General features: G+C 41.4%; 1 protein-coding gene across 1 annotated transcript in view; it reads left to right on the top strand.

Annotated features, from left to right (window-relative positions):
• The window catches only part of dlgap2a (discs, large (Drosophila) homolog-associated protein 2a), a 100,646-nt gene that overhangs the window by 38,446 nt on the left and 42,351 nt on the right, over positions 1-19,849 (top strand). Inside the window, exons 4-5 of the mRNA XM_047345573.1 lie at positions 9,552-9,711; positions 14,060-14,276. Of these exons, the coding sequence (XP_047201529.1) occupies positions 9,552-9,711; positions 14,060-14,276 (377 nt within the window). The remainder of the gene's footprint in view (positions 1-9,551; positions 9,712-14,059; positions 14,277-19,849) is intronic.

The following is a 19,849-nucleotide window of genomic DNA, read 5'->3' as shown; positions in this document are numbered from 1 at the left end:
CATGATAGGGCCCCCATCTGTAGTCACTGATACTAGTGTTTCCATTGGTGCTTTGTACTTCTAATGTACTTCTCTACCATGTTGGGGAATACCATTTTTTGTTGACATCTTGAGAGGCAGTTAGTGTCAGGACTTTTTTTATTTGGGCCAAACTCATCAAACATCATTTGGAAAAACACCATCTGCTGAACTCCACTGACTCATTGTATTGTATGCTACACCAACTGTACTTCACAGATCCTGGCCCAGCTGCTATGTTAGGTTCTTGGACAAAACTGACGCTCTTTAACTGTTGTGCTTTTCTGCATTTTGCTATTCGCTATTATTTTTTGGGAAAAAGGTGATAGACCAACACAAAGTGGTGCATGGTGTGAAGTCACACAGAATCATACAAGGTTTTTTCAAATAAAAATCTGAGAAATTTAGCATGCTTCTCTATTCAGCACACCTGGGTCAAATCACCTACATCTAGAACCTGACATTTCTGCCTAGTCTTCCTCGCAAAATAGCTCACGTTCAGTCAGCTTGAATGAGAACATCTGTGAATAAAAATATTAAAGTCTTGAAACAGATTCACAATTAGATTTAGGTCTGGACCTAGGCTAAGCCTTTCCAACACATAAATGTGATTTGATTTAACCTTTCTCTTGTAGGTCTGTCTGTGTGTACAGTATAATTTCCTGTCTACTTTAAATTATGCTCTACTCTGTTGCTTTATCACATAAAATACCTTGAAAATAAAAGGTTTGTTGTTGTATAATGGCAAAATCTAAACAAATTAAATGGGTTTATAATAATTAGAACTGGTTTTAGAACTTGCACGAATAGCTTCCAGCAAGAAGCATCAAGATCTGGTTGTCAACAGCTTGTCTTTTTGGTGCCATTGGATAATGGATGATTCTTTTTTTATTAGAGAACATATATAATTGCAGACCAATATCTTTTCATACCTAGAATAGTTTTTAAAGGGACAATATAGACTTAGAAAGAGGGAATGTAGTCAGCAATTGAACTGAAAAACCTCAAGGAAGGTTGTTTTCCAGAAGCTGTTTTGATACATTTTGTATCTTAACAATGCAACCTAATTTCTGAGATTTCAAATACCTTTTCTTCCTTTTACTTTTTCAAGCAGATTTTCTTTCAGAACTTTATATTCTTATGTGGCTCCGAATTGAAAAATACTCTTCCAGAAAAATATACTTGGATGTTTGAATTAGGTTCAACAATTCACTGAATACTTTTGCTTGCAGCATGACAGACAGGGGAATGTGTCTTTCCCCGTCATCCCTCACCTTGATATTTGCAGACAATGGAAGTGCATTAGCCTCAATCAGAAACATTAGAGGAAATTTGCTGTGGCAGGATTTGATAAAAAGCACCCAACACATTCTGAGAACTGACTGCCTTCACTCAGCTGATGATATCTGTACATGCAGCAAAATACACATTTTAAGCCTTTGTCTGCTTGCTTCTGTCTGGTCTTGTCAGCTAAAAGCTTTTTTAACATTTTTATTTTATTTTATTTTTTTGCACAAGGACTACAGTAGGGGTGTTTTTTGGATTATCCACTTGCTACAGAATGAGAGTGGTGTTTTATGATGGAGTCCAATTGTTTTGTGCAGACAGCATATCACCATTAAATACTTTGGGTCGGATATGGTGCTGGAAATCATCTTTGTGCATTTAAAAACATCATAACACTCTCCCCATTACACACAGCTTCTGTTTGTGCATACGTTTGTTAAGCCATTACCTGCACTAGACCATTTTTTCATTCTCATGGTGAAACCCTCCCACTTTTCTCATTACACAAAGGCCTCCTTGGTAATATTGTATCACTCTAATGTTTGCAGCACTTTGGTGAAGACTTCCAAGCAAACATTTGATGGGTTACAAATTCCATTCAGAGCTGTAAATCCATTGGAGGCTTGCTGAGAGACCTCACATCCCATCCAGCAACCACTCTTGGAACCTAGTAACTTTGTCTTTTCTCTACCCGCAGCTCTTACCGCCTGGATAAAATCAACAGTGACATGCGTAACTACATCACCAATTTTGCTGCAGATTTAAGGTGAATACAGGCTTACTTCTCTGTTGCTGCCATGTGCTCAGTGGTCATATTTCGCCTTTCTGCTGATATGCTAACTACTGCTGCCATTTAACAAACAAAAAAACAAAAAAAACTGTCAACGAGAGGTCACCTGGGGCAATGTAGTAATAAGCATGAGACATTATAACTCAAATAAAGCAGATATGAATAACCAGGTTATTCAAATTATTTATCAAACTTTAGAAATAATGGTATTAAACAGAAAGAAAATGAAAGCATTGCGCCGAACATTATTCACATAGATTTTACAATCTTTCTTCTGATAGTTACTTGATCTTTTCTATGGTTTACTATAGTATTTACACAGCGTCAACTTTTCTTTTCTTTTAGTGGGTTTTTATATGATGGACCAGCTCAAAGTAGTCCACAACTGTGTAGTGGATCTAATAGGAGTTGCGATTTTCAACATTTTTACCAAAAACAAATCGGAAAAGTGTAGTGTGCATTTGTTTTTAGCCCCCTTTATTCTAACACCCCAAAATAAAACCCAGTGCAAACAATTGCCTACAGAAGAATCTGGTTTAGTGAATAGTGTACATCTGTGCGTAATTTAATCTTACTTCAATCACAGCAGAGGTTTGTTAGAGAACATTGGTGAACTCCATCATGAAGACCAAAGAACATTCAACATAGGTCAGGGATGAAGTTGTAGAAAAGTTTACAAAACCTTACAAGAGGGTTTGATCACCTCACTGCTCAATTTATCACTCGTTGTGCAGTCTACAAATTTGGCCTTTATTTAGTGGTCCAGTTCCAAATTTGTCATTAGCCATGTACACAGCAAACACATGAATAAAGATGCTGGTGGTGACAGCACCATTCTGTGGAGACGCTTTGGTTTAGCAGGAGTAGGGTTATTGGTTAGATTTGATGGGAAGATGGTTGAAGGTAAATACAGGACAATCCTGAATGAAACATTGTTAGAGGCAAAAGACTTGAGACCAGGGCAGAGGATCACCCAAACACACAGCAAGAGCTACAATGGAACGATTTAGATGAAACCATATCCATGTGTGAGAATGCCCAGTCCAATTGAGAATATCATAAAAAAGTTAGATATTTTTTGTCCCTCATTTTAGAAAGTGAAAGATTTAAAAAAAAGAGGACATTTTAAACTGAAATGTCAGGCTTCTGAAAAGTATTTTAATTTCTATGCACTCAGTACTTAGTTTGGGCTCCTTTTGCATGAGTTACTGCATCAGTGTGCCATGGCCTGGAGGCAGTCAGCCTGTGGCACTGTTAAGGTGTAATGGAAGCCCAGGATGCTTTGATAGCGGCCTTTTGGTCATTTGCATTGTTCGGTCTGGTGTCTCTCATCTTCCACTTGACAATACTCCATAGATTCTCTATGGGGTTCAGGTCAGACCAGTTTCCTAGCCAATTAATCACGATAGCACCATGGTCACTGAACCATAGAAAAGATTTGTCAAGCTTTGATAACCGGCTTTTGATACCTTTGGCAGTGCGGGCTGGTGCCAAGTTCTGCTGGAAAATAAAATCAGCATCTCCATTTCAGCAGAAGGAAGCATGGTGTGCTATGAAACTTCCTGGTAAATGGCTGTGTTGACTGTGAACTTCAGATAACACAGTGGACCAACACCAGCAGATGACACCCCAAATCATCACTGACTGTGGAAACTTCACTCTGGACTTCAAAAAGCATAGATTATGTGGCTCTCCAGTCTTCCTCCAGACTCTGGGACCTTGGTTTCCAAATGAAATGCAAACTTTACTTTAAACTGAAAAGAGAATATTGAACCACTGAGCAACAGTCTAGTTCTTTTTCTCCTTAGTCCAGGTAAAATGTTTGTAGCACATGTGCAGGATTTGTCAGTGTATAGTGGCTCATTATGTGCTGACTCCAGCCTCAGTCTACCCCTTATGAAACTCTTCCAAATTCTTAAAAGAAGTTTGCTTGACAATCATCTCAAGGCAGCAGTTATCCCTGTTGCTGGTGCACATTTTCTACTACACTTTTTCCTTCCAATTAACTTTCTATAAATATGTTTGAATACAAAACTGTGAACGACATTCTTCAGCAATGGCCTTTTGTTGTTTACCCTCCATGTGGAGGGTGTCAGTGACTGTCTTTTGCACATCTGTGAAGTCAGCCGTCTTCCCCATGATTGTGTGACTGACTGACCCAGACTGAGAGACCCAGGAAGAGGCCCAGGAAATATTTGCAGGTGTTTTCAGTTAATTAGCTGATATTTTTTTATTTTTCACAAAATCCTAATCTTTTGAGAAACTGAAGTTTGGGTTCTCATTATCTATAAGTAATACTATGTGAATTACAAGAAATAAATGCTTGAAATGTTTTACTATGTGTAATTAATCTTTATAATATATGAGTTTCACTTTCTGAAATGAGTAACAAAAACATTGAACTATTTTACTCGTACACGTCATCCTCCGCTTATCCGGGACCGGGTCGCGGGGGCAGCAGACTCAGCAGAGACGCCCAGACGTCCCTCTCTCCAGACACGTCCTTCAGTTCCTCCAGGGGGAGCCCAAGGCGTTCCCAGGCCAGCCGAGAGACATAGTCCCTCCAGCATGTCCCGGGCCATGTCCTGGGCCTCCTCCCGGTGGGACGTGCCTGGTACACCTCCCGAGGAAGGCATCCAGGAGGTATCCGGTATAGATGCCCGAGCCACCTCAACTGGCTCCTCTCGATGTGGAAGAGCAGCGGCTCTAATCCGAGCCCCTCCCGGATGGCCGAGCTCCTCACCCTATCTCTAAGGGAGTGTCCAGCAACCCTACGGAGGAAGCTCATTTCAGCCGCTTCTATCCGTGATCTCGTTCTTTCGGTCATGACCCAAAGTTCATGGCCATAGGTGAGGGTAGGAACGTAGACCGACCAGTAAATTGAGAGCTTTGCTTTTCGGCTCAGCTCTCTCTTCACCACTACGGACCGGCACAGCGCCCCCATTACTGTGGCAGCCACACCGATCCGTCTGTTGATCTCCCGCTCCATTCTTCCCTCACTCGTGAACAAGACCCCGAGATACTTAAACTCCTCCACTTGAGGCAGGAACTCCCCTCCAACCTGAAGAGGACAAGCCACCCTTTTCCGGTCGAGTACCATGGCCTCGGACTTGGGGGAGCTGATCCTCATCCCAGCTGCTTCACACTCGGCTGCGAACCGCCCCAGCGCATGCTGTAGGTATTGGCAAGAGGGGGCCAGCAGGACTACGTCATCCGCAAAAAGAAGAGACAAAATCCACTGGTCGCCAAACCAGACCCCCTCCGGCCCTTGGCTGCGTCTAGAAATCCTGTCCATAAAAGTTATGAACAGGACCGGTGACAAAGGGCAGCCCTGCCGGAGTCCAACATGCACCGGGAACAAGTCTGACTTAGTGCCGGCAATGCGGACCAAACTCCTGCTCCGCTCGTACAGGGACCGGATGGCTCCTAATAAAGGGCCCCCAATTCCATACTCCTGGAGCACCCCCCACAGGACATCACGAGGGACACAGTCGAATGCCTTCTCCAGATCCACAAAACACATGTGAACCGGTTGGGCAAACTCCCATGAACCCTCGAGCACCCTGTAGAGGGTATAGAGCTGGTCCAGTGTTCCACGGCCGGGACGAAAACCACACTGCTCCTCCTGAAGCCAATGTTCGACTATCGGTCGCACTCTCCTCTCCAATACCCTGGCGTAGGCCTTACCAGGGAGGCTGAGGAGTGTGATCCCCCTGTAGTTGGAACACACCCTCCGGGACCACCACCCCAGTCTGCCAGTCCAGAGGCACTGTCCCCGACCGCCACGCAATGTTGAAGAGGCGTGTCAACCATGACAGCCCTACAACATCCAGAGACTTGAGGTACTCAGGGCGGATCTCATCCACCCCCAAAGCCTTGCCACCGCGGAGCTTTTTAACCACCTCGGTGACTTCAGCCTGGGTGATGAAAGAGTCCAACCCCGAGTCCCCAGCCTCTGTTTCCACCATGGAATGAGTGATGGCAGGATTGAGGAGATCCTCGAAGTCCTCCTTCCATCGCCCGATAATATCCTCAGTCGAGGTCAGCAGTCTCCCGCCCCCACTATAAACAGTGTTGGCAAAGCACTGCTTCCCCCTCCTGAGGCGCCGGACGGTTTGCCAGAATCGCTTCGAGGCCAACCGGTAGTCCTTCTCCATGGCCTCACCGAACTCCTCCCAGGCCCGAGTTTTTGCCTCTGCCACAGCCCAGGCCGCAGCACGCTTGGCCTCATGGTACCTGTCAGCCGCCTCAGGAGTCCCACAAGCCAACCACAGCCGATAGGACTCCTTCTTCAGCTTGACAGCATCCCTTACTGCCGGTGTCCACCACCGGGTTCTGGGATTGCCGCCGCAACAGGCACCGCAGACCTTACGACTGCAGCTACGGGCAGCAGCATCGACAATAGATGCGGAGAACATGGTCCCCTCGGACTCTATGTCTCCAACATCCCCCGGGATCTGGTCGAAGCTCTCCCGGAGGTGGGAGTTGAATACATCCCTGGCCGAGGGCTCTGCCAGGCATTCCCAGCAGACCCTCACTATGCGCTTGGGCCTGCCAAGTCTGTCCAGCTTTCTCCTCCTCCAGCGGATCCAACTCACCACCAGGTGGTGATCAGTGGACAGCTCAGCCCCTCTCTTCACCCGAGTGTCCAAAACATGCAGCCGAAGGTCTGATGATACAACAACAAAGTCGATCATCGACCTCCTGCCTAGGGTGTCCTGGTGCCAAGTGCACTGATGGACACCCTTATGTTTGAACATGGTGTTCGTTATGGACAATCCGTGACTAGCACAGAAGTCCAATAACAAAACACCACTCAGATTCAGATCGGGGAGGCCATTCCTCCCTATCACGCCTCTCCAGGTGTCACTGTCGTTCCCCACGTGGGCGTTGAAGTCCCCCAGCAGAATATTGGAGTCCCCGGGAGGGGCACTATCCAGCACCCCCGACAGGGACGCCAAGAAGGCCGGGTACTCTGCACTACCACTCGGCCCGTAGGCTGAAATGATAGTCAGAGACCTCTCCCCAACCCGAAGGCACAGGGATACAACCCTCTCATCCACTGGGGTAAACCCCAACACGAGACGGCTGAGCTGGGGGGCAACAAGCAAACCCACACCAGCCCACCGCCTCTCCCCGTGGGCCACTCCAGAGTAGAACTATTTTATGATATTGTAATTATTTAAGATGTACCAGTGTGTTTACAGAGACTCTCTATCCAATCTGACTTAGCTTGAAGTATTTTACAAAACAAATTAACCAAATTTTCAGTGTCTGGATGTTCAGAGCTGATAGAGACATACAGTATGGTTCAAACATGTACATGCCAAAGTTGTCAGATTTTCATTTATAAGAACATTTTTTACTTTCCTCAGGGGCGTTTTCAGGGTCTCAAAACATTGGGGGCTTTAGCCCAAATCCAAAATATTTAGATTTCAATAAGACCATTTATAGGTAATTTAAAGTTAAAATAATATAGGACATATTGTACCAGTTCTCTGTCTCGGCTGGTTTTAGATTAAATGTAAATTATTGTGAATCAAACAAAAAAGGTTTGCAATAAATTTACTTTTTATTTTTGTTAGAAGCTGAATGAAACTGAAACAGACTTTAGGCCTGATGAAAAACCATTTTGCTGAAGCAAATAATGAAACATTTTGAGGTATTTAGAACAGAACCAGATAAATATGCTTCTTTTGTCTTCTACATAAATGACCTTTTTAAACGTTACATTCTCATCAAAGTGTTCCACTCCTGAGGCTCCATTGTCTTTATCCTTTATTTTCAACAAAGGAAAGTGGAATAAAGTGGCTTTTCCGAAATCTTAGTCAAACACATTTATTTTATTATGCCAAGAACATTCAAAACATTTTATTAAAATTGTTCCTTCTTTTATTAATCTTTTCAGCTGCTACCATGAGACCAATGTGTTGATCTGAAGGATCTTTTAATGTGTTCAGATACGTTAGGATTAAATGCTTTTATTTTGACTGAAGTAAAGGACCAGATATTTTCACATTATGGTGCAAATCTGGCTAGAAGTTCACAGAGAAGGTTTTTTGTTTTCTATCACAGCCAGATCATTTAACTTCACCTGTATCTCACGTGAAAGTCCCTCATCATGACCCTGAAGAGGCTCATTAGAGTGAACCTCCACCTCATGTCTTGTTGGGTGAATCAGTGATTAGCTGTAACTTACAATTAATCCATTCTGAGTCAGCATTCAGGTTTTACCGCTATTTTCGTCTGGGTTATACCGCTCTGCTTCCACCTTTTCCTGAACACACACACCCACCAGGCTCCCTCTCTCCGGTTGGCTCCATGGTTGCTCTGAAATGAGCCCTGTTTGAGGCGCTCAGTGTAACTTTTCAGGTAATGAAGGAGGCAGGTCGACCTGGAGTAAACTGCTGTTCTGGACTTCTCCAGAATGGAGTCCATCTCTGGCTGTGTGCGTAGTTGCGCATTCGCGGTGCCGCGAGTGAACAAATAGCTATTTTCTGTCTTCTCCTTTTAACTCATTGTCAGGTTAGGTGGAGCGACAGGTGATTATATGGAACACAATTTTAAAAATCTGATTGTTTTTAAATAAAAATGTGAATCCAGTACCATTTTGTGGCTGCATCTTTTTAATACTTCTAAATTTCTTCTATCAAGAAGTCTGGGGTAGTCCTGTTCAGAAAACATCTACGCGCCTGACTTTCCTTCTAGTTCACCATCTGCCTTAACTTGTGTTGGTCTGTCACATTAATCCCAGTTAAGAAAGCCATTGTATGAGGTTGTAATGTGTCAAAATGTGAAAGGTTTCAAAAATATATTGACTTTTGTCTGCATTTGTCTTTGGTTAAGGCATAGTATCTTATGAGTGTCATTTATACATTTTTCTAATTTGCTGGGCCTTGGCTGACAATTTTATATCAGCTTGGCATTCTCCTGCTGCTAAACATATCTGTTTGTCTGTGTAACAAGCCAAGGAACGGCTTACTCATCACTGCCTGCTTTTAGAAGTAGACCACACCATACTTCCTTAAAGTGACTCACACCATATTCTTCAGTTTACCTAAAGCCCATTTCTGTTTCTCCTTCTCCCCAGCAGATTTTCTAACCAGTAATGGGTTTCTGAACATCTCTCGCCCAGCACATTTAATTGACCAGGCTGACTCTGGGGTGCTCTCTCAGAAGTGCTTGCTCACTAACTAGCTGCTGATTTGCATTTCCTTTATTTCTAAGCATTAATTGGATGTTTCAGCACAACAGAAATCGAACTGGCTTAAAAAGGACACCAGTGAGCACATCGCTATAGCAAAGAAAAGGTCTTCCCCTGTTGAGACACAAAATATCATTGAAAAAGCATTTATATTTCATGTTACACGTGTAAGCACCAGTTAAACGAGTTAGGTTGTATTTGTATTTTGTAAAACAACTCACTGCCCTTTTCTTAATTTCTCTGTCTGTTTAGTCAGAACTACCACCTTCAGGCCACCAGGGAAATACACCCCAGCCTTGCCCTGGATCCCTCTACCAACTACAACTCCCCCAAGTTTCGCTCCCGGAACCAGAGCTATATGCGGGCTGTCAGCACGCTTAGTCAGGCTAGCTGTGTCAGCCAAGTGAGTCAGGTGAGTGTGTTGCTTAAACTCTGCAACATTTCTTCCAAATAGAGACCGCTGAAACCTAGAGACGATATTAGAATCAACACATCTTTTTACACACATGACAGAAGATGAAGAATGCTGCATATTTGACAGTCCAGTTTTTACTGCTATAGCAGCTGTTTCAGTTTATCTGACACTAATTTAGCTACACAACTTTTATGCAGTAGTTTATTTCACATTGTTTATCTGTATTAATTAAGACACTCAAACAATATTCTGAGATATTCTTCACCTTCTTGAAAATGTGGCTTGTTAATTTGTTGAGGGCCCTAACAGCTCGGTTTAATACCTTCTAAGTCCAAATCTCAGTAGAAGAAGACGTTTATCTTCATGATTCTTCACGTAACCAGATAGGAATATCAAACTGTTTCTAATCTGTACGCCTTTTGTGATAAATTAGTATTAGTAAATTAGTATTAGTATTAGTGATTTTACTGAATATGCCATACCTACCTCACAGGTTGAGATTGAGTCAATGAAAATGTATATCCTATTGTCTGATATTTGCAGAGAGCTACACGTACTGTAACACAGGTAAATGGCACCAGCCCACAGGTTACCATCTCACATGGAAGAAATTTAAATAAAAAATGTGTGTGCTTTTAGCAATAAGACTTAGCTTAATAGTAATGATAGAAAGACAATGTTGTGCTTAGCGTTTTTTGACAAGCCAATTCATTTCTCTGTAAACCAGAGAACAAATATATTATATCTCATCTTTACAACTTTTGTCTTCAGGCTCATACTGTAGTTCATGTTAGTTTTATTTATTTACAAGTCAGAAAGTAAGAAATACATAAAAAACTGTGAAAAACAAAGGTGCTAAAGAGGAATGACATTATGATTGAAATGTTTAATAGGGACATCAGTGGGTAACACAAAGGCCACACAAGACAAAAGTAGTGATAGTAAAGTCTCTAATTGGGGTCATAAAGTAAAGATTCGTGCGGTGAATTATCCGAGGAGGTGGAGGAAGTTAGGAGAACTGTTATCTGAGAGCAGTATTGAACCCTTAACAAACCAGGGCTGTGGAGAAGGAGGGGATTTAAAAGATATCTTTGGGGAGTTCAGTCTGCCTGTATCAAATGCTGCTTGGTAGAAAAACTGCAATTTAAAGTACAAAAATTCTGACAGTCTTCAGTTTAGCCATCAACATTTCTGCTTTAGTTCTTACCAGCACTGCTGGGGTACTTTCACATGGCAGGATGTGGGTGCTGTGCTTGCGGCGGGGCTAAAGCCAAAAACAGGAGAAGACCAGTGGACAGGGCATTATAATGGCACAAAATATCAGTTGTTGACAAAAGTATCACCACTTACCACCACTTGGTACCCCCTGACGCTGCAGTAAACAGATTGTAAAGAAAGATTAGCTAACAGGTTTTGTATTAATAAAAGCTAACATTACTTCTATTGCGCTTTAAACTTACCTTTTACTACATCATTAGATAAGGCCTTTTTTAAATCACAGTTTGTTTGTTTTTTATCACAAGCTGTGCTTCTTCTCTGTGTTGGGATTATGATTATTGATTAATTAATATTTATCAAGAATTGTAATTAAAAATCATAATTTGAGAAAATTAATTTATTAACCACAAATCCTCATTTATGAATCGAAACCAGAGATGTCCTCTTGTGTTGTAATTGTGGCTCAAAGCCCTTGATAATTACAATTATTAAATTCTCAGTAATAGTTGATAACTATTACTAAATGTCACTGTTTAATCAACCGTTTCTGCCGAAACGTGGGGAACTTTAACCTTATTTTGACTGACAAATCACTCTTGCACAAAATAAACACAAACGCCTTCTCTTTATCTATGTGAAATTTATTAAATCAACAGCCCTGATACAACTCACTCTTCCGATTCAATAATCTTAAGTTATGTTCTACACGAAAGGGTAAAATATGTAACTAAACAAAATAAAACAACAGCATTGCGTGTGTATGAAAATCAAACCAGCAGTTATGGCAGTTATGGCAAAAATACAAGAGGAATATGTTGTTGAAAGAATCTTTGGAACGCCACTCCCAAAGTGGGGCTTAGTTACACTGTAAAGTCATAAAAACATCCCCCACCGCTGTGGATGTCTGAGCACATAAAAGGTTGTAAAACGTTTGGCGGCAAGTAATAAAACATGAAGCTGAAGACAAAGAAAATGGTTGATTTTCACCATAAGGTTATTATAGCAGTTCGGTTCCACAGCCCACCTGCGTTCAGGTGACCAGACAGTAAAACACAACTTGCGAGACTCGGCGGCCTCCAAAATTCAATAGCAGTCAAGTTTAAAAAAAACACTGGCATGCACATACAATTCAGAACACATTAGACTATAAGTGGCGATTCTAAATTGCACTTAAACCCTACTCTATCCTGCCCATTCTTTTATTTTTATGTCTTTATTAGAAATAAAAATAAAAGAATGGATTTTACTTGATGTTGTCTCCTCTGAGCAAAGGGAGAGAGAGAAGGGGTGAAGAGTTTCCACGCGTCTGTGGATAACTCAGAATAGAACGGTCCGTTTTCCTTCTTTCTGGCCTCCTTGGCAGAAAGGTGAAGAATATGACGGACTGTCACTAGTCGACTGGAACAAACAAAAACAAGGAGGAAAAATTGCGTCTCCTTGAAAACTCCGTGGTTTTTTTTTGGTTACGTGTTAAATCCATGCCTTCGATCGGTAAAGTTGAAAACTTACAAACCTTATTCCTGTAAGCTTAATTCGCTTAGTTTTCTCGTTGGCCAACGGGAAGAATGAATGAAAGTCCACGCGGGACTTCCTTCTCCAGAATAATGCGCTTCAGATGGCGGTAACCATGGTAAGCCATGGTGGGCCGTCTCATACTCTGTTATATAGTTGACTGTGGCATCAGAGCTGCGACGCCCCCGTCCTATCAGCCGCGGTGCCCGCTGGGATTTGTAGAGCGGACTGTCCTGGGATACAAAATGGCCGATGATGCCAGATGGCCTGGTGGCGTCCAGCAACGTGCAAAAGGTCCAACATTCAGCAAACAAAATGGTCCAACATCTGTTTCTCTGTTTCTGATTTGAGGTGCCCTGATGTCATTACAGAGCTCTGATGCCTACTGTCATTAACACTCCCATTTTCCCTAACAGCTGGTTCCCCAGAATATTATTTAATAGGAAGCCATACATGGCGCAGTTGGTAGCACTGTTGCCTTGCAGCAAGAAGGTCCTGGGTTCAATTCCTGGCCTGGGATCTTTCTGCATGGAGTTTGCATGTTCTCCCCGTGCATGTGTGGGTTCTCACTGGGTACTCTGGCTTCCTCCCACAGTCCAAAGACATGCATGTTAGAATAATTGGTAACTCTACATTGCCCTTAGGTGTATGAATGACTGTGTGCATGGTTGTTTGTGTGTTGCCCTGCGATGGACTGGCGACCTGTCCAGGGTGTACCCTGCCTCTCGCCCATAGACTGCTGGAGATAGGCACCAGCTCCCCCGCGACCCACTATGGAATAAGCGGTAGAAAATGACAGACAGACAGGAAGCCATACAGTCTTATTTTTCTCCACATGATGTAGCTTTCAAAATGTTACTCTGTCCTAAACTTTCAAATGGTTGGTGCTGAAGTTCATATATTTAGACCGGCTATGCAATCCGTTCTTTGGATTATTTGGTCCAAAAACAGAAGAAAAAAAACTGTTACAGGTAATTATTAATAAAATAAAGCATTTTCTTGCCTTAAACTTGATGTTTGTAAACATTGCATGCAGTGGTCTTTGTGGTCTGACTGTCGACTCTGCTTAAGCTTTTGGCTATGGCATAAGCTGTATTGTGTTCTCACCCCTCGGGTCTGGGTTTTTCAATTAATTCCAATATTCCAACTGATTCATAATCCTGATGCAAAACATGTTTCCAACAGAGAGGCTATTTATGGTGGATGGGAAGAAATTAGATCTCCCTGCCAGTGTTTACTTTTTTTAAACTCACCCACATTTCCTGCTTAAATTCGTATTGTCAGTAAGCAGTCAGACTTCCACTCCCATCTTAAAAGGTCTTTTTTTGTCAAGCAAACAATGAGAGATTTCCAGATGGTGCTGCTACATATAATGTGTCATCATTGATATTTGGTGGTGCCTAACTGTTTTAGTGGGCATCGCCCAACGGGCTGTTTTGTTTCAGAAAAGTGCATTTCAATATTACTTATTTGCTTAGAAAACAGAGGGAAAGGGCAACTGAGACTGATTTATGTTTCATAATTTCAAGATTTGTATGTTTTCTGGCTGAAACATATGGTAATATTCTTCATTTAGGAATACAGGAGAAATAATTGAGTCCCTTGTTTCCTTCAGGTTAGTGAAACTGAAGTAAATGGCCAGTTCGAATCTGTGTGCGAGTCCGTGTTCAGTGAGGTAGAATCTCAAGCCATGGAGGCATTGGACCTCCCTGGCTGTTTCAGAACCAGGAGCCACAGTTACCTACGAGCCATCCAGGCTGGATACTCCCAAGATGATGACTGCATCCCTCCCATGGCGTCCACTGTTACCTCCACCATCAGGTCAACCACAGGTGAGGATAACATAGAAAATCCCATAATTACATTGTGGAAGACAGTGTTTTGTGAGAAAAAGATCTAACTAATTAACACAAAAACATTTCAACTTACATGTGTGGTAATGGATGAATATAGAGCAGTTAGTACCAACTAGTTCATATATTTGCCGCATGGATCATTTTGTATGTTTCCATTTTCATGGATTAAAGTAATCACAACTTGTGAACTATGGTCATTTTGGATGCAGTGCTTGATTTGCTCATTACTTGAATGTATCGGAGAGTAAAGCTATGAACCCTATTGAAAATCACAAATTGTCTAAAAGGAAAACCAAGTCAGAATAGCAACACAATGGATTATTTTACAAACTTTTCATGTGGGGGTACCTGGTTTGATGGTAACACATTGGAGATGTGAAACTGGGCAAACAAATTGTGCAACTGCTTTATACAGATCCTTCTTTAATTTATCTCAAGTTCAGACTGTGCTAAAAGCACAGTAACACCAGAGGTGAAACCTCAACACTAAAAGATTTTTGATTTACCCGAACTTTACCCGAATTTTTCAAAACTCATTTGAAAATTTGTGTTTCTACAAATAAGAGATTTCTCAACAGAGCTGACAGTTATCATGTCTAAACTTCGGTATTCAGAGATGTAAAGATGAATATTATGCTGGTAAGAGACATTAGAGGTGATTAGTTGATACTTGGCCTTTAGGTATAAACTGCTGGTGCTCTCAACTTCCCTCATGGCTGCTGGATACACAGATGAGACAGAAGAACAGCTTTGAAAAGATGAATAATATGGGAAGAAAAGAAGAAAAAGGAGCTCGGAGAACAAGTATGAATGGATGCTGCTTCCTACATTAGTAATTTAAAGAAATGACAAAGGCTGGGATTTTTAGGGAGAGTTAGAGGTCTGAACATCTGGAGATATGCTCATGGTTATATAAATGTCTGCTTACACTGCTTTCTTAATACCCTTCAAAATATTGCATCTGTAACACACTGAGAGTTGTGTAAAATTGATTCAGCAGCTCTTCCCAACAAGAAGCAATAAGAGCTTTGATTCAGTCAGCCTAATTGGACTTCACTGTTTCAATAGGGTTCATGCTATACTTTCCCGATTGACTAGAGAAGGTTTGGAGGCTTTGCTCATCTTTACTCTTTTTACTGCACAAAGTTTCTCATTGTTTCTTTCTCATCCAAAAGTTAAAGAACGGAAGTGCAATTATTTTTTACAACCCTTTTTTATTGTAGATTCTCATTTCTTTGATGGACTTTTAAATCTAAAAGTTTCAGCTTTGTGCACTGAAAAGTTGTGAAGAATACATGCCACAAATTAAAGTTGAGAAGGCAGTGTAAGCTATTACTTGAAATGGGTCAAAACAGGAGAGGATAATGATATTATCCAAGTTTCTAGGACTGTATCTTCAATTTTAGGGGGAAAGTTCCACTTCAATGATCTAAAGTTGAAACCAGTTATTTAAATACAATGTATAAAATGACACATATCCTATATTTCCTTAGTGTCTGATGTGAAACGTGTTTCTTTTTTCTTTCTTCATGATGTCAAATATTTTGTGACAACATAATTCTGCCACCCCGGCTACATTTTGGATGTTTTCCGGCCAGCAAGTTTCCCCTTTTTTCCCCCATTATGTCCAAAAACATAAGTATCTATTTCTTCAAACCACAGGGCATATCTCAAAAAAATAAGGACATCGTCACTGTGTGCTTTTGCAAACTGTAGTCTGGCCTTTTACTTTGCTTTAGAAGTAATGGCTTCTTCCTTGCCTAGTGGCCTTTCAACCCATGTCTGTACAGGACTTGTTTCAATGTGAATATTGACAGAAGCAGTGTGTTTGTTGTGTCTTAAAATACATCCATAGGTGTACCTTGAATTAACGAATTTAGCATACACAGCTATAAAATTATCATCATGGCTTTTCCAAATTCTCTAAAGGAATTTTAATCTGTATGTAAACCTCTTAATTTCAAGAAAGTAATACAAAGATTCTCAGGTAATTCTCTTCTTACATTTTCTGGTACTTTTCAAACAAAATATTTTTTTAATCCAAGCCTACCTAATCCACCTAAAGGTTTAGTCTGGTTTAAAGTCACAAATTCAGAAAAAAAAGTGTTTATGTGTCTTTTTATAAAGTGTATGTAAATTTCTAGTTTCAACTTTAATTGGAAGATAAGTGGAACAGTTCCCTTAAATCACTGCTTGGATACTTTATATTCTAGATATGTCTTGTTTTGACTCATGAGATTTGCGGCATGACATAATGGTAATAATGAAAAGCACAATATCTCCAGCTGCTCACACCTGTGGCCATATTACACATACATATTTACATTTGTCTTGCAGATAGAAATTATGTGCAGGAAGAAACTTGTTTACCTGACCAGGACAGTATACCTGAGGACTTGGCAGATGCAGCCCCACTGGCACATGATGATCTAGGCTGCCCCATCAGAAGAGACAGGCTTTACAACCAAGGTGCTACAGCAAAACCCATGTCTGGGCCACCTGTTTCTCCAAGCCTCTTCCGATCCCCAAGATCTAATGCTCCTGAAAGACCTTCCCCAAAAGCCATCCAGGCTAGTATCAAAGAGTCCGCCACATTGGCTGCCGCTATCAGCATGCAGTGGAAAGAAGAAGTTTCTGCCATGCGTCGAGAATTGGCCGAGCTCAGGAGGGATCTGTGTAAGGAGCTTCGTGCTTTCAACAGTAATTTCAACACTTTCACACAACATTACAACACATGGTCCCCTCAAGGTGGTGGAATGGCAACAGAAGCTGGAACAGCCTTAGGCAAAGGGATTGTGACAGGTTCAGGAACAGGAACAAGAGTTGGGACAGGTATTGGTGGAGGAGGAGTTGCAACCACATCCACAAACAAAGGCACTGGGGGAGCAAGAGAGAAAAATCCCCAGATATCCAAAGTGTCTGTAGGGATTCAGGCCAGAAGCAAAGCCCTGGTAAGACAAAGCACTGCAGATGCAGCTGTTAATTGTCCAGAAGAGAAAGAGGAAAAGAAAAGTTCTCGCCGAAATCTGCCAAAACAGCTTTCAATGGACCCAAGTATTCTCGCCTGTCCACAGTCAATGTATGTAGAGAGTGCCATTCCACTCTCTTTGGATCCAATACTTCCTTGTTCAAGTAGAGCAGTTAAACCAGACCCAATTGATTCATCTGTTTCCTCAAGATCTAAGCCAGACTTGGAGCTGCTGGTCAAAGATACTGTAACTTTATCTGCTTCTCTCACAAATGAGGCAGAAATCACTCAAGAGGCAGTGTCGCCCTCATCAGAAAAAGTTCTCGAAAGCTCTCAGGATTCAACAGTGAAACAAGAAATGCTTTCCACTCATCAACATATAGATGTAGGCCAAACTAATGAGTCTCATTCACATTCTAAACAATCTCATACTGATGACAAAAAATCCCAAGTCTTAGAACAAATTGTAAAAGATAAGATAAAACTACCATATCCAGTCCCTACAGTAACGGTGTCTCCACCAGAGGAACAGGATTATGACATAACACCACATCAAGAGTCTGTCGATCCTGTCAATGTTGAAAAGTCACAAGCCATCCCTGAAGACCCTTCTACAGTGTCTTTTCATCTTTCAGGAGCAGAGGAATCTGATCCTTCTGATTCAACAGAGATAGATCCAAAAACATCAAAAATAGCCCTAGTGTCTACATCAGACCCTCTTCATAAAGACTCAGCATCGGTCTGTAATATACAGTCACTCGATTCTCATAATGTTCAACCAAACTATTCAGAGACTGGCATCCAGTGTCCGTCTATAGTGGTGTCAGAGCACTTTGATACAGACTCTCCAGCAAGTCCAACTGATAGCGACACAAATCTTTATCCTTGTGTCACCAGTACCGATTATCCTTCTGAGACTCCTGCAGAGCAAGTAAAACCTGGTCCAGACTTTGCTTTCAGTTCAACAGAATCTCAACCAAACACTGAACCAGAATTCCAAGAATCAGAGTGGCCACCTCTACCAGAACCGCTAGATAACACCCCAATTTATCATTCTGACCTAGTCCACTTTGATATAGTCATGCTAACCTCCCTTGATCAAGATGACCTTGATTCTGTATTTATGGACCCTGAACCAGAGCCTTTTAACCTGAGTGCAGACTCGTCATTTACTGTTGACGATGTTGAACCCCCCTCATATCAGTTTGATTCTCAGAGTTCCCCTTTACCAAATGTTGATGCTTACGATGATGTCTCAGAATCACCCGAGGTCCTATTTCCAAAGGTCACTGTTACAATTTCCCTGCCCAGTTCTGTATCTCCAGATACATCACTGGAAATAGACTTTGGACCTACAAGTCCAACACCAGATCATTCACTACCTGATACAGAACCATCATCACCAGACTTTCAAGAATTTACTCAATCTGATGATGTTATAACTGAGACACTGGAGTGTGTGGCTGTATCCCAGGGGATTGTGGGTCATGTTGAAGAGGAGACCCCAGACAGTTCAGAGAGATCCTCATTTGAGCATGGCTTTTTGTGGTACAGATGGCAGAAGAGAGGCAAAAGGAGAACTTCAGTGCGCAGGAGTGCCAGTGTTGAACTGTGGAGTGGTAGATATGAATACAACAGTTCAGAAATCACATATGTGTCTCTTACCCTATGAGCACATACCTCATTCTCAGCAGACAAAATGTAGCTCGAAATATATTTGAAGGCCATTGTTTGTAGCTTCCAGTGATTTGACAACAATACACTTACCTTAAAGAGGCATTAGAGGAACTGCTTGTCTCTAGAACATGTTCAAGAATTATTAGAAAGAATGACATTGCCAGCAGCAAAATGATATTACATGGATTACAGGATTCTGCAAGAATATAACAAGCCTCTGTGTTGGCAGTTATACTGATTACTCCTGAAACATGTTCTTAAAACTGGATAAATATAATGAAGCAGCAGCTACTGCTGCAAAACATAATCTAGGACTTTTTTTAAATGTACTGATTCATGTCTTGAAACAAAATAATGAGGAATGGTCTTGTTCTGTAAATGTCCAAATGTCTGCTTTAAAAGACTCTTATGAGAGACTATGAACAACTGGTGGTACAAGATCTTGGCAATTGTCGCAAATCAATAGACAGTTTCTGTAAACCTAGTTTGAACTGCTTTGCCACTCTAGTATGGAGCGAAACATACATTGGTAGTTATCATATAACTATAAAGATGCACTGTTACAAGAAGAGCTGTTTGATGGACTTCTGATGCTGTGAAATGCTGTTTGCACAATGTTAGAGACAGATTGACCATTGTACTGTTACAGTTGTAACAAGAAAAGCCAGAGAAAAGTTGTGAAATGTTAATTATTGCTAAAATGATTTAAAACGACTCCCTCCTTCAAGTTACTTGAAAAAAATTGATTGTCATTAGATAATCTTCATCATTTTATGTATTAACTTGTTAAGAAAAATAATTAATCAGTCATTATTGGATGTGCAAAATGCTAGACTGTATTTTATTCATAAAATTTTCCAACATCAAGACAGATTAAAATGATTAGTTGTTAGCCAAAATATTA

This window comes from Girardinichthys multiradiatus, chromosome 19 (assembly GCF_021462225.1).
Source record: "Girardinichthys multiradiatus isolate DD_20200921_A chromosome 19, DD_fGirMul_XY1, whole genome shotgun sequence".
NCBI classification, from domain to species: domain Eukaryota; kingdom Metazoa; phylum Chordata; class Actinopteri; order Cyprinodontiformes; family Goodeidae; genus Girardinichthys; species Girardinichthys multiradiatus.
Note: the sequence above shows the minus strand (reverse complement) of the source record. Positions and strands in the feature narration are given on the sequence as shown.